Consider the following 27420-nt stretch of genomic DNA (forward strand, 5'->3'; position numbering starts at 1 on the left):
TATCTAGTAAGATAACTTTTTATGTAAGAGTGGAGATAATTTTTTATTTAAGGGTGAGATAAGGAGATACAATCATATATAAATAATTAAAATTTAATGACATAAAATAAGACTACTTAAAAAAAATGTTATGTGACTAATGAAAAAATTCAGATTAATTACATATTTTAATATTAATAATTCTTTTCAGATTTAATAGTCAATTTTTGTTTTTAATCATAAAAGAAAACCCTTCCTTTAAATGCATTTCCTATACTTGTGTGTCTCAAGGATAAAGGAGAAAACTGTCTTTCTATTCTTCAACTAGGAATTCTCAAATATGTGTCAAATGGTTAATGAATGGTCAACTAATATAACCACAATACAAATGACTTAATTTTAAAATTTAAGGGACTAAATGTGCACGGTAAAATAAAAGAAATCAAATTAAAATGACAGATTGTGAGTTATAGGGAGACAAAAAATATATCATTAACCTTATTATTTAATTATTACTGGTTGCTCCACTCGTTAATTATCAAACATGAACCACTAACTTATTTGTAAATATTATTATATAAAAATTAAATATTTTAATAGTACACTGTTATCACATTTCAAGACACTTTTCAACTTATATTTTAATATTTATAACAAAATTAGTTTCTTTACCAAAATTCTGAGTCCAATTTAATTTTTTTATTATATAACTCTTACAAAAAATATCACTTCTCTGCATTGGTATATCCACCAATAAATATTATATTTATTTTTACTATACACACTTTTTCTCTCAGATAAAAGTTATTATAAACTGATATTACATTTCTATTGGTTAAATTATACTTTTAGTATTTTTTTTAAAATCAAAATATTTAATTCTTCTATATTTAAAAATAAAAAAATTATTTTTTATAAATAAGACGATAAATCATTAACATATTTACTTTGTTTATTTAATTATATTAAAATTATTTTTTATGTATCATTAATTAAAATTATGATTAATTTTTAAATTACAAAAAAATTATAATTAAAATATATTTATTATATAAATCTTTTAAATTTTATTTTATATCATTTTATATGTTTTTATTTTGAATAGTTTACATATTTTTATTTTTATTTTATCAATTTTTAATTAAATTTCATGAATTAATATGAAAATTATTTACATAATTTTTTTAAAAATTAATTTTGATATACGAATTATTTTTACTCTGTTAACGTAAAACTAAAAAAACATTTATATATTATATATTTTTAATTTATAAATTTTGATAATTAAAAAAATTAATAATTATTAATACAAATAAAATAATATTAATATAATTAAGTAAAATGATAGAAAAGCAAAATTACAATTTATTCTTTGTTTTTTTCTCCTTGAAATAAAATTCAGTTCAAGTCTTCGAGACATAATAGGTGAACATTAAGTGTAATACTTATCCTAAAATTGTGATTCATCACATCATATATATATATATATATATATATATATATATATATATATATATATATAAACCTTTTTTAGGGGACATTATATATTATATATATAGAAACTAATCTTTTATAGTCATTATCTCATCTTCCATAAAAAAATTATCATACAAATACTAAAATTTTATATTTCTCTTTTTCTTTATTTTACCTCTATTTATTCTAATCTTCAAAAGAATCTTAAAAAAATACTGTAGCTAGCTCTTTTTTATTTAAAAAAAAGTGTCGTAATTAATTAATAGTTCTGATAATTAGTCTGTACAACCATAGATATTTTAAGTCCATATATATTCTGCTGCTCTCGCATTTCTACGTGCAGTGCAAACCTCTCCTATCATAAGAAAGTTTTCAAAGAACGAGACTAGTTAGGAGGGTTACAATCAAGAAGAAAGAAGGTTGAAGAAGACGTGGTGTGTGTACTCGATCACTTTTCTATTCTCATTTCATTCATCTATATTCTATACTTTTTTTTGTTTATATTATTAATACAAAACTTTATGTCACTTAATTCAGATTTAAATTACATTATTTTCACCTTTTCAAAATGTCATAGTATTTTTTACGATATAGAGGGTATGATATATTAATTATCATGGGTTGGACATACTTTCTTGGGATAAGGATTTAATACTTCTAATCTCTCTATCTTGGGTGTATAAATGTGTGGAGTAATATGTTGATATGGAAGGGATAGTGAAGAGTATTGGTGAGTCCAAAAATTAGATATGAAAAGTTAAGATTTTTCTTCTCTTTCTTTACAAGTTACGATTGTAAGCCGTGTGATTTCTAATTTAATTTCCATTCTTGTTGACTTTTAAATTTGAGAAACAAGAAAATAAAGATTACAATGTTATCACTTTTCTGATGGCATGAAACAACAGATTACAATTACAATTGATGAGGTCGTGGAAGGATGAATGGTTCAAGAATGAGCATCAACCTGCTAGATCTTCCCAGGAAAATATTAGCTCTGATGAAGTAAGGGTTGGTTTTAGTGAAGCAGCTGAAAACCCTTTTGGTTTCACTTTTAGCTTTGAGTCCTATCCTTGATGTCAATGTCCTTGATTCAAGAAGGTATACAAAGAAACCTTCAATATTATATTATAAGTGTTTCAAAAGTTTTAATCTGGTTTCCAGAGATTTTAAACGAACAATTCAAGAAAAATGTCCATTTAACATATGTTACGAGATGAGAATCATATGTAACTATATAAGATGAATACATAGAGATCATACCTCTGTGAAGACCAATGACTTAAATTTATAATAGGACAATTTGATATAGAATGGATTAAGAACAAAAAAAGTATATTTAATCTCCTACTATGGAGGCCTCTTCAATTAAATATTCATTTTTCATTTCGATATTCTTGTAAATAGATGATAGTTTCTGTCAATAGAATAAAAAATATTATACATTTACTGTATTTAGTTTATCAATCCCTAAAATTTCCAGATTTAAATGAGCAATAAATTCATGAAACTTAGTTTAAACGAGCATTGTTTCAAGTTACTAGTGAGAGATGTTCCTACTTTCTAATGATCTATGAGGCAGATCCTTTCTTTCACGCGGTTGAGATTGGAAAGACCCGTGGGGATACTGAGAAATTTGACAAGGTAAGTTCTATAAACCTTAATGAACAATGATATGTTTTGATGCTGAATTCTTTTATCCCCATGTGTTTTTCTTGTAATAAATGATTTTTCTTGCTTATTAACTTGACTTTGGAATGGATTGTTAATGTTTGCAGTTCTATAAGAATAGACTACAAGATATCATTTGGTTTGGAAAGAAGAGTCTCTCAACAGTCAACACAAAAAAAGATGGTCAGTTACTCAGTTTTGATAGTGACACAAAAATAATAATATGTTGTCCTGTTTTGGTAAGTATTATGTGCTCTTAATTTAAACTTCTAATGTACTCTAGCTCCTTGGACTAGGGTCAGCTAAGTTTTAACTTCAGTGTGATCATTAAAAGAAAAAACAAAACATCTAATATGCTGCTGTATGTGTGATGGAAAGTATATCTTAAAATGAATTTTAGGGGGAAAATAGCATTCCAAATTTTAGAGGATGAATATTAAATAATTTTTTTATAGTTAGGGAATAAAACAGAAATTAATTTTTTATTATTAATAAATAATTCATTATATATTATACTTAAAAATATGTAATTTCAAAACTATTTAACAATGATAATATTTTTTTATTTATATTTTTAAATTTTAAAATACAATTGTATTTAATATTTTTATTTAACAAGGAGTAAAAAAGTTAATAAAAAAGAATGTTAGAGAAAGATTTAACATTATTATATTGGTTTGATAAAAATAATGCAGGCGCAGGCATTGGCATCGTAAAATAATATTCGTATTCGCAGTGGAGTCCACGCGCTCTGACGCTTCGGAATTCCAGAATGAGAGAAGAGGTTATCAGCTCCGGAGGCACCGTTGATCCAACACCTGCTGCCAGGTACTAACTACTGCTTTCTTCTCTCTCTCTCTCTCTTCCTCGCAAGCGTTGAATTCAATTCTTCCCAAATTAGGGTTTCGTTTCGTTTTGCGTGCATTTCTGTAACCGCTGTTTTCAATTTGCTCGGTTTCAACTTCAATTGATCAGTAAAACGCAATACTATTTGCTGTTGTTGCTCCTGCACCTCGAGAATTGGATCTAATTAACCAAAAAAAAAAAAAAAGCGGCGTCGTGCTGTTTTTGTTGCGAATTGTGTGCTTTTGAAATGTTGTGCTTATGCCCTTACCTCCTAATCAAGGCTAACTTGCGTGATTTCTCTACTAAGTACCCACACTGAGGGCTAAATCGTCACCATTATATATCTCCTTTGTGTAAAACAGATACAACAATAGTCACTACGTGATTCTTTTTAATATTTATTTTTGCAATGTCCTTAATCCTCCTCTACCCCTTTTCACAGGGACAAAAACTGCGATCCACTCTCCGCTTCGGAGCCTCTAGTGACCTTCGCATGTGTCTAAGCTACCTTGTCCCATTTTGTCATTTTTTTCCTTGATAGATGTCACACTAATATCTCTCCCTATACAATTTTTTTCCTTGAACTTAATGCATATGTGATGTATGGGTGGCGATTGTAAATTGTGATATTTTTATAAGACACTCAATTGTTTTCTCTATTTATTATGTTGTTTATTTGACCCTTTCAATTGACGTATTATTCATAATTTTATCAGTTCTGCTGGGGCGTCATCAGCTGTTCCAATGAATGTTGGCAGCATAGATGGGTCAAGTCATGGACAAGTCTCTAAAGCGGCTTCTCTCTCGTGTGTTGGTTCACAACCACCATGGACTTCATTGAGCACAAGTGCTGGCAGTTCTGCTTTTTGGTTCTTCAAGATCTTCATGTAGACCTTGGGAAAGAGGAGATTTATTAAGATGTTTGGCTACATTTATTCCTTCAAATTGGCTTGGGAAGCCTCAGGTTTGAACTGACCATGGTTTTCCCCTAATTATATTACAGCCACAATGTGTATATTTACATTTTCGTCCATCTTTTCCTTGTGGGTAGTATGGTACTGATTCACGTATGCTTCAATATCTTAATAATGATATCCTGTAGGCCTAGATGACAAAGAGTCGCTTCTTGTATGTCTAAAGTCTAGAATGCATATGCTTGTTTTAAACTTGTAATGATTACCCTTATAGATTATGATAGGAACTTAAATTGTTATACAATGTAAACAAAATCGGTATCATGTATCACCTTTTGACCATAAATTTAAACCTTGGTTCTACTTACAGCCTGTAATCTAATAATGGCAGCTGAACTTTGGAGGCATTGTGCAGTTATATATATTTTTGGTACATTTGGGTGGTTAGTAACACTCAAAGCTTTGACACTAAGTGTGGATCCAACTGAATGTGTTCAGTGATGTGAATTTTCTACTTATTACTCTACTGAAATTAATTTAAATCTGGGATCTGTCACATTTGCATGAAGTAGTTGTCCTAGGATATGTTGATCTGTTAGGGCATAAGCTTTATCTATTGAGTATGCATAGTTAATATGTTACACTTGCCACTCCAAATCTTCTAAGTAGATATGATGCAGTCTCCAGGGATCACATGTCCTCTTTAATTTCTTCCAGATCATCAGTTCATTGGCTTGTGCTCAGAAAGGCTGGATGAATAATGGAGTAGACAAAATTGCTTGCGAGTCATGCGGTTCTTGCCTGAGTTTTACAGCATTGCCATCTTGGACATTAGCTGAAGGTTGGTGATTGCAAATTTGTAATCTAAGTACTTTTGGCTACTTTATGTTTTCTCTAAAATGTGGCATATTAATAACTGGAGGTAGAAATTATAAGAACAGGCAATGCTTTCATGCGGATCATGGATGTTAAAAGTTGTGCTTTGTTGAGGTACCTTATATACAGGGCAGATGTAGAAGAGGAATTTTTTTGAGAAAATTATAGGATGAAAATCACAATTGTAGCTTTACTTTCATAGAACTACTGTCAATTGTTAACTTGTAAATCCCCTAACATAAATATAGTCCTTCCTCACTTAGTGTATAAAAAACAATGATGCTGCCAAGGTGAAGTTTTATATGTTTAAAAATGTGTAGCTAAATGTTGTATAATTTGTTGTCTATGAAATGAGATTTAATACATATTAGTTTGACTATTCGTCTGAAATATTTTATGGGGAAAAGATTATATTTTTTATTTCTCTAGGGTGTCCAGCTCATGTTTGTTACTGGGCCGTGGAGGGTACATGTGTGCTATTTTTTATATGTAAGACTAGTTTGCATGTAAGTATAATAATAATGGATGCAATTTTTACTTGTACCACTTTGTTTCAAGGTTCCTATAGGGTATTGTATAACAAGAGCTTATAAAAAATAAAAACAAAGGGACAGTATGTAAGTTGTGCATACAAGATAAGTTATTACTCTTGATATCTAAGCAACTCTTATTCTGTTCAAATCATTTGAGATCTTTTTCTATATATTTTTTCTTCAAAGAGTTAGAAAAATATAATCTTATTTTGATCTTGCTTTCAAGCAAACTGTATCCAGTAACTAGGCTAAAGGAGTTCTCTGTTGTTGCTGATTATATTCATCAGTTGTTTTTAACTTGTTTTCTTATTGTCATGGCCAAAGCTCAAAATGCCAGCGAATCCTTTGCCAGGCAGCTGGATTCGGGTCATAAAGTTAATTGCCTTTGGAAAGGAAACAGCTGTCCAGAAAGCTTAGTGCAGTTCCCTCCAACTCCTCCATCTGCATTAATTGGGGGCTACAAGGATAGATGTGATGGACTCGTACAATTTCACTGCCTTCCTGTGGTAGCCATCTCTGCAATTGAGTTGATGTCTGTTTCTCGTGGCCCACAAATTGAACGCTTTCTATCACAGTCTCAGAATTTTATGTCAGGAGAAGTAGATATCAAACCAGACATTGTATCTGACCTTGAAAATGCTCAAGATGAGGCATACTGTTTATACTCTCGCATAAGTTTTTTTTTCTCTTTTTAATGTCTTGTTAATACTTTTGTTGCTACTCTGTTACATGCTTATTTTCTATTAATGTATCTTCATTTTGGCAGGCACAGAAGCTTATAAGCCTTTGTGGGTGGGAATCAAGCTGGCGTTTAAATGTTCAAGATTGTGAAGAACACTCTGCCCAATCTGAAAGAAATGGATATTCTTTTGGCCCAAGCAAGACTCAACTTCATCTTACTCAAGATCCCGGGTCAAAGGCAGTTTCTGCTTCTACTAAATTGGATGCCAGAAAGGCAAAGGCGCCTCTTAAGGAGTCTAGACTTGACTCTAGGTCACCTTTGCTTGATTGTAGCTTATGTGGTGCTACAGTTAGAATTTCACATTTTCTGACAGTTCCTCGTCCTGCTCGTTTTGCATCTAACAGTATAGATATTCCTGATACTAGTAAAAAAATACGATTGACTCGTGGAGCGAGTGCAGCTAGTGGAATCAGTGGTTGGATTGCAGCTGATGATACAGAGAAAGATCAGACTGAAGACCGTGACGAAGTTGCAACAACGAATGAGGGGAAATTGTTGGTGAACACAGATTTAGATCTAAATCTTACCATGGCAAGGGGTTTTCCTTTTACTCCTTTGGGCAGGACAGCAACATCTGAATATACTCATGAGGATATGGGAAGGGATTTAATGATCGGCCAGCCTTCAGGGAGCGAGATTGGTGATCGTGCAGCTTCATATGAATCACATGGGCCAAGCTCGCGTAAGAGAAATCTTGAAAAAGGTGGGAGCTCAGATAACCAGCCTGTTCTTAGGCTGCAGCAGCAGGCTGATAGTGTAGAAGGAACTGTCATTGATCGTGATGGTGATGAAGTTACAGATGGTGGACAATATTCAGCTGGTCCTTCAAAACGTGCACATGACTCTGATATTTTTGACACATATTGTTCACCTCAACAAAGAGACTCATCTGGTGCCGGTCCGAGTCAGTCAATGGGTTTAGAGGCTTACATTACTGGAAATTGAGTTTCTTCATACCGTCAAGGTAGTGACGCCCAATGGGTATCCAATCAGCTAGAGACTCAACCCGTGCATCATCTGTCATTGCAATGGACACAATATGTCATAGTGTGAATGGTGATTCTATGGAAAGTGTTGAAAACTGCCCTGGAGACCTTGATGATGTTCATTTCCCCTCCTCTAGCATGTATGGCAATGTGGACGTGAATGAAAAATCTGAACTGAATAACAGCAATCAAGCTCAGCAAAGCACTTGCTTACAAACAGCTACTGAAGTTGCCCGTGGTGATGTGGGCGTCAGTGGTACAAACTATGGGGAAGAACTTTTCAATGCAGAAACTGTGACTGCTCAGGCTCGTGATGGAATTAGTCTGGGCATCAGTGGAGGGAGTGTTTGAATGTGTGCTAGTCATGAAGCTGAAATCCACGGGGCTGATATATCTGTGCACAGAGCTGATAGTGTTGTTGGTGAAATGGAACAGAGAGTAGAAGATGCTGAAAACCAGGGACAGACAGGTGAATCTGTTTCAGATCCAGGTCTAATGGATGAGTTTATCCCTGATATGAACAGGGAAGATCCTATTGGTGATAGCCAGGAGATGATGTCTCACTCTGCAGGAAGAACAGACAGTGGGTCAAAAATTGGCTGCTCTACAGAATCTGTTGAAAGTGGTGAAAAGATTAGTCAAAACTGCAATCTTCTACCTGCTAATAGTAGTCACCCTTCTCGTTCTTGTGATGCTAATATTTATTCTGGTTGTGAAAATACTAAGAGATCATGAAGCATGATAAATCATCATTTGCCAACAATTGTGCTCTCCCTGAATCAGATTTTGCCATTGCAAATGGGATAGGTAACCCCTGTACTTTTAATGGTCTTGAACTTTTTTTTCTTGTTACCCTTTAGTGGTTTGGTCATGTGAGTGAAAATCAATGAAAATCCCAATAAAAAGAGTGGATTATGGAGGTAGTCCAATAATTAGAGGTGAGAAAGACTAAGAAAAAACTCTGGGTAAGACAAATAAAAAGACTTGGATCTAAATAAAATTTGAAGACTTGGTTCATGACAGAATTTATTTGTGTTGCGTGATCCATGTAGTGAGCTTCACCTAGTGGGCAAAGTTTTTTTTTTTTTTGTTGTTGTTGTTGAAATGTTACCATGAAACTTAGGGTCTGTTTATTTGAGAAAACATTTTCTGTTTTCAGAAATAATTAGTGAAATGCCACTTTATTTTTTTATTTCCTATTCCCAAATATTTGTATAGGAGATGGTGAACACAATTGTTTTGGTTTCCACCATTTCCTTTACAAATCTTTGAAAAAATGAAAACCAGGTGGCTTTTTAAAATTTCACTATTGTCATTGAGAACCAAATATACAAGATAAATGGAGGGTAGTTTTAGATAGCCAGGTTGTTGAGAAACAAATTTTTTGGCTAGTTGCAAAAATAGTATGTGAAATGCACCCCCAAAAGAGAGGAGCAGGAATGGGAATGTCAAGTGTCTAAAGAGAGTAGATAGAGCGAGAGTATCACTCTCCAATTATCTATTCTAATTTATAATATAGGTGTATATATATACTCTTGTTGCTACTTTTCATCTAGCATCAAACTGTAAATGGATATTCTATTTCTTCAATGGTCCTGTACTCCTGTTGCACTTCATTCATTAGTTGTACATATTTTTGGAGCATAGCTACTGACATTGAGCAATTTTTTAGGCCCTCCAAAAGGAGAGAGTAATTATGAAGCTGCAGAGTTTGATCCTATTGTGCATCACAATCAATGTTGCCCTTGGGTGAATGGCAATGTTGCTGCTGCTGGCTGTGCTAGTTCTGTTCCAAGTAGTGATGCAATTGCCCTCAGTGTTTGGCAGCTGACGTTAGATGCTTTGGATGCTTTGTCGCTGGGGCACAATGCAATTCCAACAGTACCATCTGAATCTGCTGCATCCTTGTACAAGGTTTGTCTGTCTCACTCGACATTTGTTTTTTCCATTTTTGCCTTATTGTAAATTTTGTTTAGATAAACAATAAGACATGATACATGACATGAGCAGATTGCCATGAATTTATTTCATTTTATTCTTTTGGAAGTTTGAGTTTCTTCTACGAACTGCTTTTTATTGATACAATGTGACTAGACTAGACCAATACATTTCTCTTGCCCATGTTGCGGATGCCCACTTTGTTTGATGGATGTGAAGATTTTTTTAGGTTCCTTTAGGTGACAAACTGAGATTTTCTTTACCAACTTCCATGTGTATCAGTGTATGTAAATGTATAACTGTGAAAACAGTTTTGTATATTGATTGTAAGGGATGTTAGCTTTTGCTAACAGCACCCATCTAGTGTCAGTCAGTAATTCAGGGAGTGTAAGGACCTTTCTAACTGCATCTCAACAGGATCAGTTAGTTAGAATTTGGTTAGGATTAGTTAGAATCAGTTATGGTTAGTACAGCTGTGTAGAGGTCTATAAATGCTTCAATTGTAAGTAACTCTAACCAACCTTTTCAAATCAATAATATCAGTTTTCTTCTTCTTTTTCTTCTCTGTTCTCTCTCAGTTTATCAAAAATGGTATCTAGAGCCATTTTTTGTTATCGCTGTGTTTTCGCAAGGTCCTGTTCAGTGCTTTCATGGCTTCCGCTCCTTCAAATCTCATTTCTCATTCGTTTCCTAATTCTATTGCAGAGAACCTTGATGATTTGAATTATCTTCACTGGTGACAACATGTCGAACCAGTGATCAAATCACACAAGTTGCAGCAATTTGTTGTTAATCTAGTTGTTCCACCTCATTATCTCACCGGGGATGATCGCATTGCTGATCGTGTCAACCCAGAGTACGAAACCTGGGAAGTTCAAGACCGAACGCTTCTTGTTTGGCTGCAGTCTACGCTTTCGAAGTCCGTGTTATCAAGAGTTCTAGGTCTCAATCATTCGTATCAGGTTTTGGAGTTAATGATACTAAGTCCCAGGTGTGATTTTTCAGCAAGGCATCATACTCTTGTTGCATAGTAGTGAGCCAATCTTTGTTTGCCAGAGCTTGTTTCACAGTTTTAGGCTCAGAATGAGTGAGAAAAAGTGAAGGGTGTCTAGGATTGTGAATACCAGACTTAGACCTTGTTTGCATAGGGTGAGTGTTAACTGGGATAGAGTTGGGTGTATAAACAGATTCTGAAGTAGATGTTTAGTAGACTCAGAAATTGGAGGCTGAACAGAGATAGATGCAGAAGAAGTAGATGGACAAGGTACAGAAACAGTGGTGAAAAGGATTCTAAGATATCTCATAGGTACTCTGTTTCATAGTCTGCTTCTGCAGCCTGCTTTTGTTAAAAATCCCTTGGCTATTCGAGCATTCTATGATGCTCTGATTGAGCATCTGATGTGGATAACAGGCGCTCTACCTCAGGGACTGCTATTTTTCTTAGCCCAAACTTAGTCTCTTGGTGGTCTCACAAACAAAAGGTTACTGTCAGATCTAGTACTGAAGCTAAATATCGCAGCATAACTCAGACTTCTACTGAATTGATTTGGATTCATACTCTGTTGACAAAGTTACAAGTTTCTTTCACTACTTCTGTAATATTTTGTGATAATCAAAGTGTTGTTTCTATTGCTCACAATCCAATTTTTCACAGTCGAACAAAACATATGGAGATTGATGTGTTTTTTGTGAAGGAAAAGATTTTGGTCAAGCAGCTTTCATTTGTTCATATTTCAGCTCTGGATCAGTAGGCTGATGTTCTAACTAAACCTCTGTCTGCATCAAGATTTGAAGCTCTTAGAGGCAAACTCAATGTGAAGAGTGTTTCCAATGAAAACTCTCCCCCTTGAGTTTGAGCGGGGTATCAATGTATGTAAATGTATAATTGTGAAAACAGTTTTGTATATTGATTGTAAGGACTGTTAGCTTTTGCTAACAGCACCCATCCAGTGATAAATAACTACTGTAAGGGCTGTTAGCTTTTGCTAACAGCTAACAGCACCCATCCAGTGTTAGTCAGTAATTCAGGGAGTGTAAGGACCTTTCTAACTACATCTCAATAGGATCAGTTAGTCAGAATTCAGTTAGGATTATTTAGAATCAGTTATGGTTAGTTAAGCTGCGTAGAGGTCTATAAATACCTCAATTGTAACTAACTCTAACTAACTTTTCAGATCAATAATATCAGCTTTCTTCTTTTTCTTCTCTGTTCTCTCTCACTTTATTGAAAAATGTCTATGTATTGTTTATTCTTATGATATGCATTAAGATCCTGTTTGGATAAGCTTTTCCATAAGCACTTGTAAAAGAAGAAAAAATGAAATAAGCTTCTCCTATAATCTAAAATTAGTTTAGGTATAAGTTCAAATCAGTCTTCTGGAGAAGGTAAGGTAAAATGGAAGACATCCCAACCAAAAGTGGAGAGGACCTGAGGAAGACAAAAAACTTTTGGAGAAAACAATACACAATATCTTGCTTTAAAAAAATTTATTGATGATTTTATAGAGCCCTATGGCATAATTGATCCTTGTAGACACGGACTCCTGTGTTTGTAATAAATTTTTCATATGTTGTTTGTTTCTGTAATTAAATTAATCCATTAATGTTTGCACCCTACGTTGAATAATTTGTGTTCATTTTCTCTGGCTTGAATCTGTTGCAGCAGAATGACCAGCAAGCACCTGGTCAAAAACTCTTTCACAACCACTCTATGAGCTGAAGCCATGGTCAACTCTGAGATTTTGTTTGAGTATTGGGTAGTTTCCATTTCCTTGTAAGTGGCTAAAGTTATAGGCTTATATCTTAAGAAAGTGAGTGTTGTTACTTTACATTATAGATTTGGCTAAGCATGTGAAATGAGAAAAGTAAGGATGTATCCACTCATAAATTTAAATTAAAGTTTCTCACAAACTTTACTCACCTTAAATCGAAGGTGGAAGAACCCTTCTTTACTTTTTTCTACTCAAACTTGTGCATTGCCCTGTTTTCTCTAACTCTTTTGTTGTCCTAACTTTTGTAGCATTGTAGAGGCGTATTGGACCAAGCTATACGTGGTATTCTTGCATTTTTCAGTTTCCCTTGCTAAAACTCAGTGAGATTGTAGCAGAAATGTTACTTTTCTCCCGGCTTTTGCACATGCTAATGCCACAAGGGAAACCGGTTGTTCAGCAGAACTGGAATCTTGCATTATTCTGTGTTGCCAATCAATGATAGTTTTTATCAAACTATTTATTTACTTCAAAAATTTGTCTGCAATTTGAGCATTAAATTAAAAGTTGTAAATACTGGAAATTCCTTTTATGGTGGAATTGCGTCTAGACCTTTGGCCCTTCTGTAACGTGTTAATTAGAATTTTCTTAAAATTTTTCCGTTCTGTTTAAATTTCAAGTGGTGTACATTTTTACTACTGAATAAATGTGTATTTGGTCATTTCATTACTGAGGTGATCATATATGTCAAATTCAAAACAAACATGAACATGTCATCCCGCAATGGCATGACATATCACTCCTATTTTCCGTCTACAACGCCAGTTGCACGAGCCGTTCCTTGCTTTTGCACTCTTCTCTGACTTTTCTCTCGGCTTCTCTTCCCATTATCCTTCACTTCCTTCTAATTGAACAACCCACGCCACCCCTGGGGATGCCATCTGATAAGCCCAAAAGCCTGATTGAAAGCCACCCACTTATACCAAACTCTTGCAGGACTCTTTTCTCCATTTAAACTAGATATAGTTATAGTTGAAAGTTTTTTTATTTATTTATGCATTTTATTCAACTAATTGAGTTAACCAACTAAGGTAAATTCCTTGACATTATAATTGAAAGTGTTACGAGACCTTGTGCTGATTGAGAAATAATTCAAATAAAAGTCAATTAGATGTAAGGATAACCAACTTTGCGTTTCCTTATAATTTTGTAAAGTGAACCACTTTTATAATGAAATGTAAAATTCAGACTGACATCGTAGCACAGGATAATCGTTCCCTTGTGGGCATGTGTATATTTGTGATACTTCTGGAAGTTGAAAATTATAAAAAGTTAAGAAGGGTTTACTTTTGTAGCGATCAACCATAACGTTCTAATTATAAAAGCTGTTTGATAACTTGGAACTGCTAAGATATGAGTAAGAGGTCCTCCAATTGGCATGAGTCACACTTTTTCATGAAAATCTTCTCTTTTATCCTTTTTGCCAAATTGGTTACAAAGATTTTTAATTAGTTACATTGATAGCATATTAAAATTAAACTCTAAAGTAATCATGTAGTTACAAAAGGGATTGCAGAGAATCCACATTCATTATTTCCCCTGTTTGACATTATTTATAGTATAACATATGCATTTTATGTGTGTCCAAACACACACTTTATATATTGTATAAACAGATAGAAAAAATTGCCTCGAGATAACGCATTTTGATGTAAGCAAAGTGTAAGAATTAATGTCTCATGTGAGAGACATGTGACTTATGTAGAGACTAATAAGTAAATAATTAACGATTAAGAGCTAAATTGTAATTGGACTTAATAGGAGAAGTTTCTAGGGTTAACTGTTACTTGATGGGAGTAGTGGTTATAAAAGGGGCTTAATACCCACTAACGTAAAATAAGGTTCCCTTCCTGACCAGAAAGTGTTCTCTCTCACCCATAGCCATAACAAACGGAGAGAGGCAGAAAAGAAAGACCTAAGGAAGTGAAATCTTATTTCTCTCATCTTTTAAGGAAATCAAAGTGCACTGGAGAGAAGTTCCTGAAGAGATAGATACACATCATTATCTATTATTGTTTATTGATTGTTTGTGAAAACCATAGATTTCAAGATCCTGTTGTTTTCTATCATTGATAGTTTAGGAAACCCCTTAAGAATTTTTACATGTGGTATCAGAGCATGTGTTATGAAATTTATGATTCTCCAAGAATGATTTAATTTCTTTCAATTATACATGAACCCTAATTATGAAATTTAGGGATAATTTAATTTCTTTCAATTATGTATGAACCCTAATTATGAAATTTAGGGATAATTCAATTTCTCTCAATTATGCATAAATCCTAATTATGAAATTTAGGAATTTTATTTTCTGCTGCATGTATTATTTTATTGGCAATATTTTTATTATTGTTGAATACCAATTTTTGGAGAAAGATTATTTGAAAACTTATGATTATGGGAGAGAAAGTTGCACGACATGTATATATTAAATTTGGAGAAAGTTTTTACTTCTAATGGTAAAAGAAAGGAAGCGTGCCTAAAGGTAAAGATTTAATTTCAATTTTAAAAAGTTGCGCACGTTTTGTTGTAGGAAAAATATGAAATTTTGGAAATTGCTATTTGCAACCTTATGTTTGCTATTTCCAATCCCACTTGATTTTTTTTTTTTCCGAAAAAATTATTGTTGAACATGATTAAAGGATTGAAAATTTATGTTCTGTAATTAAATTAATGTGAATGTTTTGCAATTATTGGTAGCAGTAAATATATGTATATGCTACATATTTGCTTGAACGTGTTGGAATGTAAAAACATAATGCAAATATTATTTTATGGTCTGGAATGAAATTAATAAAATGACTATGAATTGTTAATAGCAATAAGTATGTACAGACCATACATATTTGGTTGGAATTAAATATATGTTGAATTTGTTAGTCACCAAAGTGGCCAAATTTATAAGGTTATTTAATTCCAAATTAATGATTATTTCAATTATACTTGGTTGGAATTAAATGTGTGTTGAATTTGTTAGTCACCAAAGTGGCCAAATTTGTAAGGTTATTTAATTCCAAAATTAATGATTATTTTGATTACTCATAGAATAATGGATGCTAAATTATATGGTTATTGGTTTATGGGTAATTAAAATTCATTGTTATAAGGCATTTATGGATCGCCCAAAGGTTGATTAGTTGTTCTTATAATTAATGAATATAATTGTAGGCGATTTGTGTGTATCATTAGTTTTATTTATATGCCCAAAGGAAATAGATACTACTAATTGGTGCATATTTAATTGCCAAATAATGTTAAAATTTTATTAGCATCATTATGTTTGTATGTTGTATGTTGGTGTATCACCCAAAGGAGAACATCAATATACATTATTCGTTATCTGAATGAATCATATGTATGACATGTATTTTATGTCTCAAAACACTTATGTGAATTTTATTATGTAATACATGTTTTGAATTCATTGGATTCTTATGCATCATCTGAGCCAATTTTAATGGGCTTAACTTCTCTAACTGAAATGAGCAAGTCCAATTTCACCTCGGTGTTTTGGATCATCATCTTGCTATGTTAGAAGAAAAATTTGTTACTATTATTGATGTTAGTAGCAATGAAGAGAAAATTTATTATAAAACTTGGAAAAGACCTAACAGACTCAGTCTAATGTTGATGAGAATGACTGTTGTAGACAGTATTAAGACAACTCTCCCTAAAATCGAAAGTGCTAAAAAGTTTATGGGATTAGTGGGAGAGTATTCTCAAACAATTGATAAGTCTGTTGTTGGGACATTAATGAGTACATTGACCATCATGAAGTTTGATGGTTCACGTACTATGTATGAACATGTCATTGAGATGACAAACATTGCAGCAAGACTTAAGACCTTGGGAATATAATGGCTGTGAATGAGAACTTTCTTGTTCAGTTTATTCTAAACTCATTACCGTCTGAGTTTGGCCTGTTCTAAATGAACTATAATACCATGAAAGATAAATGGAATGTGCATGAATTGCATAGTATGTTAGTTCAGGAAGAAACGAGGCTTAAGAATCAAGGAAGTCACTTAGTCCATTATGTAAGCCACCAAGGGAATCAAGGAGCTCGAAAAGAAATTTATGAAGAAGCATGATAAAGGCAAAGGGTCATTAAAGAACAATAACGACTCTTTGCAAATTCAGAAGAAAGGTATCAAAGGACAATAATTGTCAATTTTGTGAAATCAAGACATTTCCAAAAGGATTGTCTAAAGTGTAAGTCTTAGTTCGAAAAGAAAAGTGAGCTTAATGCTCATGTATGTTTTGAATCAAACTTACCTGAAGTTTTCCATGATACATGATAGATTAATTTTGGATGTATGACTCATGTTTCTAACATTATGCAGAGATTCCTTACCATCCAAACCATAAGCCCAAATGAGAAGTTTGTTTTTCATGGGGAATAGAGTGAAAGCTCCAGTGGAAACAGTTGAGACTTATTGTTTAAAACTCGACACTGGACATCGTTTAGATTTATTGGAAACTCCTTATGTAGCTAGTTTATCTAGGAATTTAGTTTCATTATCTAAACTTGATGTTACTGCATACTCTTTTAATTTTGGTAATGAATGTTTTAATGTATTTAAGCATAATCATCTCATTGGTACTGGTATCCTTTATGAGGTTTATATAAATTGAAATTAGACAGTTTGCATGCTGAAACTGTTTTGACTCTGCATCATAGTGTTGGCACTAAACATAGTTTAGTGAATGAACGATCTGCTTTCTTGTGGCATAAACGTTTAGGTCACATTTCTAGAGAAAGGATGGAAAGATTAATAAAGAATGAAATTCTTCCTTATCTAGATTTTATGGATCTAAATATTTGTGTGGGTTGTATTAAGGGAAAACAAGCAAAACATACAAAGAAAAGAGCTACAAGAAGCACTCAGCTTCTTGAAATTGTGCATACTGATATTTGTGGACCTTTTGATGTTAGTTCTTTCGGAAAGGAATGATATTTTATCACCATTATTGATGATTATTCACATTACGGTTATGTCTACTTACTGCCCGAGATTTCTTAGGCAATGGATGCCTTAGAAATTTACTACAATGAAATAAAAGGGCAATTAGACATAAATGTGAAAATTATTAGATATGATAGAGGTGATGAGTATTACGGAAGATATGATAAAACTGGGCAACACCCAGGTCCATTTGCTAAGCTGTTCAGAAACGTGCATTTGTGTGCAATACACAATTCCCGGTACACCACAACAAAATGGTGTATCATAAATACGTAATAGAACTTTAATGGATATGGTTAGGAGTATGTTAATCAATTAGACTTTACCTGTATCTTTGTGGATGTATGCCTTGAAAATTGCCATGTATTTGTTGAACATGGTTACTAGTAAGGCAGTTCCAAAGACACCTTTTGAACTGTGGACAAATAGGATACCTAGTAAAAGGCACCTGCATGTTTAGGGTTGCCAGACAAAAATAAGGATTTATAATCCGCAAGAAAGAAAATTGGATGCAAGAACAATCAGTGGATATTTCATTCGTTATCTAGAAAAGTCAAAGGGGTATATGTTTTATTGTCCTAATCATAGTATGAGAATTGTCGAAACTGGAAATGCAAGGTTCATTGAAAACGGTGAAATCAGTGGGAGTACAGTTCTACGAGAAGTGGAAATTAAAGAAGTTAGAGTGCAAGTCATTTTAACTTGGGCCTCTAGCAGTAAGGTGATTGCTCTTTTTAAATTGTTGTTACAAAATTAATGAAGAGGAGCAACACAATAATGAACCCATGATGCATAATGAACCTATTATGGAGGAACCACAAGAAGCAGCATTAAAAAGGTCTCAAAGAGAAAAGGAGAGCAGCTATTTCGAATGATTATATGGTATACCTACATGAAACAGAAACAGACTTAAGCATTAATGATAATGATCCAGTTTTGTTTTCACAAGTTGTAAGTTGTGATAGTTCTAAGAAGTGGTTAAATGCCATGAAAGAAGAGATAGATTCCATGAAACATAACGGTGTTTGGAACCTTTAGAATTACCAAAGGGTTGTAAGAGAGTTGGTTGTAAGTGGGTCTTCAAGACTAAACGTGACTCTCATGACAACATCGAACGTTACAAGGCTAGACTTGTTGCTAAGGGATTTACTCAGAAAGATGACATTGATTATAAAGAGACGTTTTCACCCGTCTCACGAAAGGATTCTTTCAGGATTATTATGGCATTAGTAGCCCATTATGACTTGGAGCTACATCAAATAGATGTGAAAACCGCCTTTCTGAAAGGAGATTTAGAGGAGAATGTTTGTATGGACCAACCAATGGGGTTCTCAGTTGAAGGAAATGAACATATGGTGTGCATACTAAAGAAATCAATATACAGTCTTAAAGCAAGTTTCCCGCCAATGGTATTTGAGGTTTAATGATACCATTATTTCCTTTAGATTTAAGGAAAATATTGTTTATCAGTGTATGTATCTGAAGGTCAGTGGGAGTAAGGTTATTTTCTAATTCTGTATATTGATGATATCTTGCTTGTAGCAAACGATCTTGATCTTCTTCACGAGACTAAGAAATTTCTCTCTAGAAACTTTGAAGTGAAAGATATGGGTGAGGTAAGTTATGTGATAGGGATAGAAATATTGCATAATAGATCACAAGGATTGTTAGGCTTATCTCAGAAAGTATATATATCGATAAAGTGCTATAGAGATTCAAGATGGAAAGGTGTTTAACATCACCTATTCTAATTTAGAAATGAGACAGAGTTAGTCTCACACAATGTCCTATAAATGATATGGAACGAAAACAAATGAAAGTAATTTTGTATGCATCAGTTGTTGTTGCATCTGAGAGCTGAATTTGTAGTATGTTTTGAGGCTACAATTCAGGCTAATTGGCTGCGGAACTTTATTTCAGGGCTTGGAATTGTCGACAGTATTGCTAGGCCGCTGAAAATGTATTGTGATAACTCCGCAGCAATATTTTTTTGTAAGAACGACAAATACTCTAAGGGTGCTAAACATATGAAATTGAGGTACTTTGTCGTGAAGGAAGAAGTTCAGAAACAAAGAGTGTCAATGGAACATATTAGCACAAACCTTATGATAGTTGACCCTTTGAATAAGGGATTATTGCCCAAGACATTATAGAACATGTTGAAAGTATGGGCATTATTGTTATTGATGATCATTAAGTGTAATTTACCTTATGTAATTTTGCTGACACTCTGAGCTCAATTATGATATGTTTCTGATTACCTATTCTCTATGTTTGCATGCATGTTTGTGTTAGAGTAATGTTAACAGGTTTTGTCTTGAATGAAGACATTATGTTGGACCAATTATGTACTCCTAACTAATGATCATATTAAGGAAAAGACTAATTTGTAGTACATGGAAGGGACTATGTCGATTAGATGATGTACAACCGCCATGACTCGAATTGGTTCATATTCTTAATCATGAAATTATGATGTACCCAGTGTATAGAACAATTTAGTCCATTTTTAATGCGCATTATGTTAGTTAATCTATTTATTTATTTAGTCCATAATGTTTATTAATGTCACATGAGCCAAGTGGGAGAATGTAAGAATTAATGTATCATGTGAGAGACATGTGACTTATGTAGGGACTAATAAGTAAATAATTAACGATTAAGAGCTAAATTGTAATTGGGCTTAATAGGAGAAGTTTCTAGGGTTAACTGCTACTTGATGGGAGTAGTGGTTATAAAAGGGACTTAATACCCACTAACGTGAAATAAGGTCCCCTTCCTGACCAGAAAGTGTTCTCTCTCACCCATAGCCATCACAAACGGAGAGAGGCAGAAAAGAAAGGCCTAAGGAAGTGAAATCTTATTTCTCTCCTCTTTCAAGGAAATCAAAGTGCACTGGAGAGAAGTTCCTGAAGAGAAAGGTACACATCATCATTATCTATTGTTGTTTATTGATTGTTTGTGAAAATCATAGATTTCAAGATCCTGTTGTTTCCTATCATTGATAGTTTAGGAAACCCTTTAAGAATTTTTACACAAAGCACTGTACTAGAACCCTAATTTTGTGAGTTACAGCGGAATCTATTCTTTCCATTATCTCCTTCCTTTAATCCAAAGGCATCCAACTTAATTTTATAATTGCATTGAATTTGAGACATTGTAGTTATAAGTTTTCTTTCAATAATTTATAGTAATTGCATTTACATGTGTTAATATTGGTTATTGAATAGTTTTTCTTTTCCTAATAAAATGTAGGAGATTGAAACCTCTTGAGTATGACATGTAATTTGGCTGTAGTCAACGAGATGGAGTTGCAATAGGGTTATAGGTTTCCATATGAATCACATACAAACTAACTCTTGCTTCCATTTCATATCATATACAAATCAAATACTAAGGCCAATCAAATTACCTTCTGTTAACTACATCAGAAACAATACCTACCAAAGCAACAAACAGCTTATGAAGTTATGATACAAACATAAATAGAACAGCAGATCCATCAGTAAACTATTTGTACAAAAGAGCTGATGTGTTCAAGTTTCATGTATTTAGCTATATATGCTGCTTGTCAACAACAAACACTCCCGACATTTCGAATGTCAAGCTTGGTGTTTGTCCACAAATCTCAAGACAAAACTGAGTTATCAAGATTAGAGTCATCCACTGGCTAGAAGGAAACATCTATGGAAATGAATGCAGCCCATGCATCCTGTTTCAATGTGAATTTGGAATCAGCATTGATTCTCATAGCATTCTTTATTGCCACAAAAAAACTTAATGGTAGAAGTGGAAATAGAATTTATGATATATGGTTTATAAATTTTTCACACCTGAAGAATTGAGAAAGCCTTCTCTGCTACATACTTCTGAAGGAGTGTTGCTCCTCTTTGCTGCAGTTTGTCTGGGTGCAGGCATAACCTTGCTTTCTGATAAGCCTTCTTCACCTGTGAGCTTTCTAATAGACTCTTAGGAGGAATAGCATACCAGCCACTCTCAGGCCTTAGAATCTGGAAATGAAAAAAATATAACCAGGTCAATTCTCCTGTGTTATCTATCTGTATACTCAAATGGGGTATAAAACTACGGAAGATTTCATATATTGTCAGTAATAGGAAATCATCAACAAAGAAAATCTTACATGATGTAATGTTGAAAGTAGTAGCCTAATATCTGTTTCCTTGCCAGATGACCACAATCTTATATCTCTGTCTAACTTCTCTGTTTCTGTCTGTTGCTTCTGTAGATAAAGCACAGCTATCAATAAGCTTTATTGTGAGGAAATAGAAATGAAAACAAAGGAAACACTAATATGTGTAATTTCTTGAACAATATCTTTTATTAACTAGTAGTGTGATCTTGGGAAATTGGAGGTTGTGTCATCAATTTTCAACGATTGGCAGAGCATGGAATGGTTTAAATCAAAATCACTTGAAAAAAGTTTCGTTCTTAATAAATGGTTGCCTCTTTTTTTTTTCAATTTTACAACCCAACATCATATTTCAAACATTTATTTTCATAAAGGATCTGATTAAGCTTTGTATCAGTTATATGATATGATATGCTGATACTTATTTAGGCTTATCCAATACATTACCTCCTGAGTTTGAACTATTCCAATTCCATTGTCATGGTATTCACTTGCATCAGAGCCTCCTGCATCATACAATACAAACATAAGCTTCCGCTATTGACTGTTTCAGAATACATTAACTTTGTATGAAACTTTTTATTAGCCAAGACAATCACCTATTCCAACAGTTTGCTCTTTGCCATCGTTTCTTATGCTTGATTCTTCATCAGAGCTTTGCGATTGAAACTTCTCTTTGGCCCATGCAATTGCTTCATCAATGGCTGATTCTCCACACTCTTCCCTTCTGAGGTTGGAGTTGAGTTCAATGACATAGGAGCTCATAATATCATCGTCGTCGTCGTCGTCATCATCATCTTCTATAATTTGGTCTGAAAGCACACGATCATGCACAGAAAATTTTGCCTCAGGTTCTTGATAAAGCGAAGAGACGACAGAAAATGGGGAATTGAGCTCCCAGTCATCAGTGAACACTTTGGTGCTTTGATATGAATTGGATTCAAGACTAATGGTTTCTGGGGATGAGGCTCTTCTTGAGGATCCTAAATGGGGGCTTCTGAAGTTCTCCTTGTATTCATTGTCCTGATGCTGAATTTCAAATGACTGATCCTTGCATGCAAAAAGGGGCACCCCAAGTTTACTTGTGTATTCCTCAGCCTCAGGCATCACAGTGGATGGATTCCATCTCCATGGAATATTGATTGGCCTGTAGCAATTATTTGGAACACTCAGAATTCCATTACTGCATTACCACAGTTTCAGGAAATCATTTTTATTCTTTAATCTAATCCTAAAAAATTAACATTATTGTGGAAACTAGAAAGGCTACATAGTTGAAGATTAAAGTGACATACAAGTATTGACTAACGAAATGGCTGCCATGAATGGTTTACTTCCTATAACCACCAACTTCACCAAGCTTGGCTCATTACATTCGGTTAATTTATTCTGAAAAAACAAAACACTTCTTTTTACTAGTATTTTACAAGTTTAGAATAGGCAAGCCACTGAACAATTAAAAGCACAAAAAAATATCAATAACATTTGTTTAGTATTTTTTCGGATAATTCAATTTTTCAAAAACAATTATTTACAGTTTAAGATATCTATTAAAAAATTAGAAAAAATAAGAATTTAATTAATATCATATCTAAACTAATTTTGAATTCTGGCCGTATCGAAATTAAACTCTAACACTTCCAACATGGAAATAGAAAACAAAAAATTCAGCTTTGAAAATAAACCAGGACATAAGAGAAATTCTTCTCATCCCATTCTGTTTGGATTAAAATTAAAAAAGTATTTTAATGAATTTCAACATACAATTGCTGATTTCAATATATAAAATAAAAAGGAAAATAATTACTTTATAAGTAAAAATACTCTTTTTGTAAAAAAAAAAAAGTAAAAATACTTTTAATCTCTGTAAAATTCAAACATGTATTCAGTTCGTGTTTTGTTTAACGTTTGATTTTTTATAATCATGTTACAATATATATTAATATGATTTTTAGTGAATTTTCTCATGTTTGATTCCATGTTAAGTTAAAAACAACTTTAATAGTTTTTGAATTGAATCCAAAAATTATAAAATTTATTACTAACTTATTTTTGTAAGGGCATGGATGTAAAATTGAAAAAAAAAAACAGTTGAGTTTTCAGTTTTGTTCTCAGTGGTGTGTCTCTCGGTCTCCCAACTTTTAAAAGTACCTTAGCTTTGAAGCAAAACCAGAAAGTGCCACGTCATCTCCAATCGCCGGCCGGCGAGGGCTTAACTCCTCCGAACTCATCGCCGACGACGAATTCTCTTTCGACAGTGACCTTGACCGCTCTCTCGATCTTCGGTCATCGTCCGACCTGAATATGTCGCTGTAAAATCCCTCATTCCTCGCCGGAATCCTGAACACCGGCAAGCTCCGGCCATCCTTAGGTGCCGGGAACGTGAACTCTGGTGGTCGGAAAACTTCCTCGTAAAAAGAACCAGAGCTCGAGAATTTGTGCGCAAGGAGAGTTCGCGGTGGGCCACCAAAGACGTCGGCGAAGTCGTCGGCGTCCACAGATTCCGAATTGCCGGCGCCGTAGAAGATGGAGGGTCTCCGCCGGGAAGATGACCGGTTTTCCACCGATCTCCGGCGAGGGAAACCACGCATTAAGTCGATGCCAATGTGGAGCGTGTGCTTTGTTTTTTTATTATTATTGTTTGATGTATGGAGCTAATATATAGAGTGATAGTTGAAAGAGCAATGCACGCATAATTTTTTTTTAAAAGAAAGTTTGAAGAAATAAAGTGATTTGTGAAAAAGACATTGATTGGCTTTTACACTTTTTTTTTTCCTACTACCATATTTTTTTCAATTTATTTTCATTTTTTATACTTTTCACATTATCTATAGAGATGTTAAAAAGTAATTGTATGGCATACTAGGTATTCTTCATTTAATTTTATGTAAAAATATTTGTGTGTGTTTTTATAGATGTAAATTTGTCATAACTATTTTTCTTTTGAAGAATTTAGTCAATTACTTTGAGTGGTGTCTTTATTTTCAATTATTTTTTTACAAGATACTTATATTGTATTTACTTAAAATATATTTAGTATAATTTCTAATTAGTTAAATGTCTACGGAAGACGTCTAACTCGTACATGAATTAGTTGTAAAAGTTTAGGTAATTATCTTCATTTTTACGGATAAGAAAATAAATATATAAAAATATTTTATATCAAACGTGAATAAAAATAAATTCAAAATTTACTTACTGAAAACTGAACGGTAGAAATTAGTTTAAAAAAAGAGTAAATGATACTCAAAGTTAATTTTGTTTATATCCTACGATTGGTTTTGCTTTCTCTCAAATGGTGTGTGATAATTGAAGGGAAAATGCATGGTGGGATAGAATTGCTTTCCTTACCTGGAAAGATGCTTATGCTGGAAATTGAAGTCCCCACAGACATCATAATGAGAATTGTGTTTTCTTTTCCTCCTTTTCGCACCATGCGTGGGACATGCAATTCTGTGTTGCCCTTTCGGTTGTCTTCATGCCCCAAATCGAGTTTGTCAAGCCATTATTTTGGAATGTATAATTTTGAACTTGAGGAAAAGAATATGCGGATAAAAATTATTCAAGGGAAAAAAAAAAAAAAAAGAGTAAACAAACTAGTAGTACCCTTAGAACATAGCTGTCACTAATTATTGCTTTTAATTGGAGGGATTGGCTGAAAATGTCAGAAGTGTGGATTTATGTATATAGCTGAAGAAGAAAAAGTAAACAAAAAGTGGACTTGGGGAAGGATGATTGATGCCTCAAAAGGGGACACTGCATGCCTTAAGTTGATTTGAGATCAGCCTCACCCTTCACTTATTCCATTTAGAGATCATAATCAATATACTTTTGATTTTTAGATGAGGTGATGTAAGACTCACCAACTAACCCAGATGGCCTAAATGATTATGGTTTTCAATTTTTATTGTGTCCTTTTTCTTTCTCCATTATATTGTAATTGGCTGTTTAAATGCATTACGACGTGCAAGAAGGATACGTAGGCTTGACTTCCCATTATTTAGTGTGACAGAGGAATTAGTAAAATACTTTTTCGGTAGATAACAAAAGCTTAGGTGAATTGAGTTTTGGGATTTCGTTGGAAGCAAGATAAGACTTATACCTTAGAAATAGTTCATGTGTCTTTTTTTTTTTTGTAGTATTTCTTGCATTTGCTCTCCAATAAAGATACTTTTGTCTTTCAAACAACAACATTAATAATAAAAAAATATGTTGAAAAGTATGATACTAACGTATCTAATAATTAGTGTGTTGTTCAGTATGATTGTGAGTTTTATTAAGTTATGATTTTTAAAAAAAAAAAATAAAATCAATTTTTAGGATTATAAGAGTCTTTTTGGGTGGTTTTTAATTTTTAGTTTTAGTTTTTTTTCAAAAAATTAAACCAATTTTTAAAATATAAATAGTTTCAAATAAATTATTTTAAAGTTTTATATTATATTAAAACTAATCTTAGAGTGTTTTTGTGTGATGACGACGACAATAATAACGATGATGATGGTATCAACAACAAACAACAACAATAGAAATAATAGTGATGATCACAATAACAATGCGATAGATGTGACATTTGGTTGTGATAGTGACGATGTGGTGGTGACAGTGATGAAGGTGATATTAGTTATGATGGTGGTAATAGTAATGTCGATGATATTGGTATGGAGTAGTGGTGGTACCAATGTTGGTAAGGGTCGCAATGACGCTAGTAGTTGTGGTCATGAAGGTGGTATTGTTGTTGTTCGTAATGGTGGTGATGATAATGATAACGGTGAAAGTGACATGGATGATGATGGTGATGATAACAATATTAGTAGTGATGATAATGTTAGTGGTAACAATGGTGACAATAACAATAGTGTTGGTGGTATTTGCAATCACATTAGTGATGATTGTGCTGGTAACAATGATCACCCGTGACTCATTACTAAGTTGACCTAACTGAGACGTTAAGTTTTATAAAACTAAAATTTTATTAATAGTCCAAAACACTTTATATAGGATGATTTGATGATTTTAAGCAATACACACTAGATAGATGCTAATATCATTTTAAAATATCACTTGAACCTAATTTAATTCTATAAAATCAACTTATAATAATATACGAATTATCTTCCACTTAGTCTTTTAAAAAAAATTTACCTACCACTTATATACTTTAAATTGTTATATTACTAGTTGGTGTGCGATTTCTTATTGTAATGGATGGTGCTTTTTGACCTAGGAAATAGACGGTGAAGAATGTACGTGTGTGTGCGTTTTTATCAAAAGAAGTATAGAGAAATTCAAAATCCTACATGTAATTTTAAATTGAAATCACGAGTTTTAATTAGAGACAGGTAATAACTAATCTCAATTCTTATTGGTACATGTAAAATACACTTAGATACTTATTTAAATTATTTTAAAAAAAGTGATACACGATTGGGTTACACACTAATAATAAAACTAGTTATGATTTGAGATTAGCTACTTCTTGGGTACTAACTAAATCTTTTTTTTTCTATGATTTGAGATTAGCACTTCTTGGGTACAAACTAAATCTTTTTTTTTCTTAAAAAACATTTGTTCAGTTAA

General features: G+C 33.1%; 2 protein-coding genes across 10 annotated transcripts; one reads left to right on the top strand and one right to left on the bottom strand.

Moving 5' to 3' along the window:
- The first annotated feature begins 3824 nt into the window (after positions 1-3824).
- LOC114422589 lies at positions 3825-13339 on the top strand. 8 transcript variants are annotated; one of them, XM_028389026.1, is made up of 8 exons: positions 3825-3951; positions 4686-4933; positions 5564-5724; positions 6617-6963; positions 7059-8827; positions 9693-9934; positions 12624-12731; positions 12978-13339. In XM_028389026.1, the coding sequence occupies exons 3-5, from the start codon at positions 5637-5639 to the stop codon at positions 7977-7979; spliced, it is 1356 nt and encodes a 451-aa protein (XP_028244827.1). In that variant the 5' UTR covers positions 3825-3951; positions 4686-4933; positions 5564-5636; the 3' UTR covers positions 7980-8827; positions 9693-9934; positions 12624-12731; positions 12978-13339. The 8 variants fall into 8 exon arrangements, with proteins under 8 accessions (XP_028244827.1, XP_028244824.1, XP_028244823.1 ...); XM_028389023.1 differs by having other exon boundaries at positions 5601-5724; positions 12621-12731; XM_028389022.1 differs by having other exon boundaries at positions 5601-5724.
- Positions 13340-21002: 7663 nt separating this feature from the next.
- Positions 21003-24506, bottom strand: LOC114422933. 2 transcript variants are annotated; one of them, XM_028389496.1, is made up of 6 exons: positions 23995-24506; positions 22443-23026; positions 22291-22349; positions 21835-21933; positions 21527-21703; positions 21003-21405 (listed from the first exon to the last, which is right to left on the bottom strand). In XM_028389496.1, exons 1-6 carry the CDS (start codon positions 24432-24434, stop codon positions 21364-21366), a joined length of 1401 nt encoding a protein of 466 aa, XP_028245297.1. In that variant the 5' UTR covers positions 24435-24506; the 3' UTR covers positions 21003-21363. The 2 variants fall into 2 exon arrangements, with proteins under 2 accessions (XP_028245297.1, XP_028245298.1); XM_028389497.1 differs by having other exon boundaries at positions 22443-22990; positions 23995-24502.
- Between the last annotated feature and the right edge of the window lie 2914 nt (positions 24507-27420).

The sequence above is a fragment of the Glycine soja genome, chromosome 8 (genome assembly GCF_004193775.1).
Source record: "Glycine soja cultivar W05 chromosome 8, ASM419377v2, whole genome shotgun sequence".
Lineage (NCBI taxonomy): Eukaryota > Viridiplantae > Streptophyta > Magnoliopsida > Fabales > Fabaceae > Glycine > Glycine soja.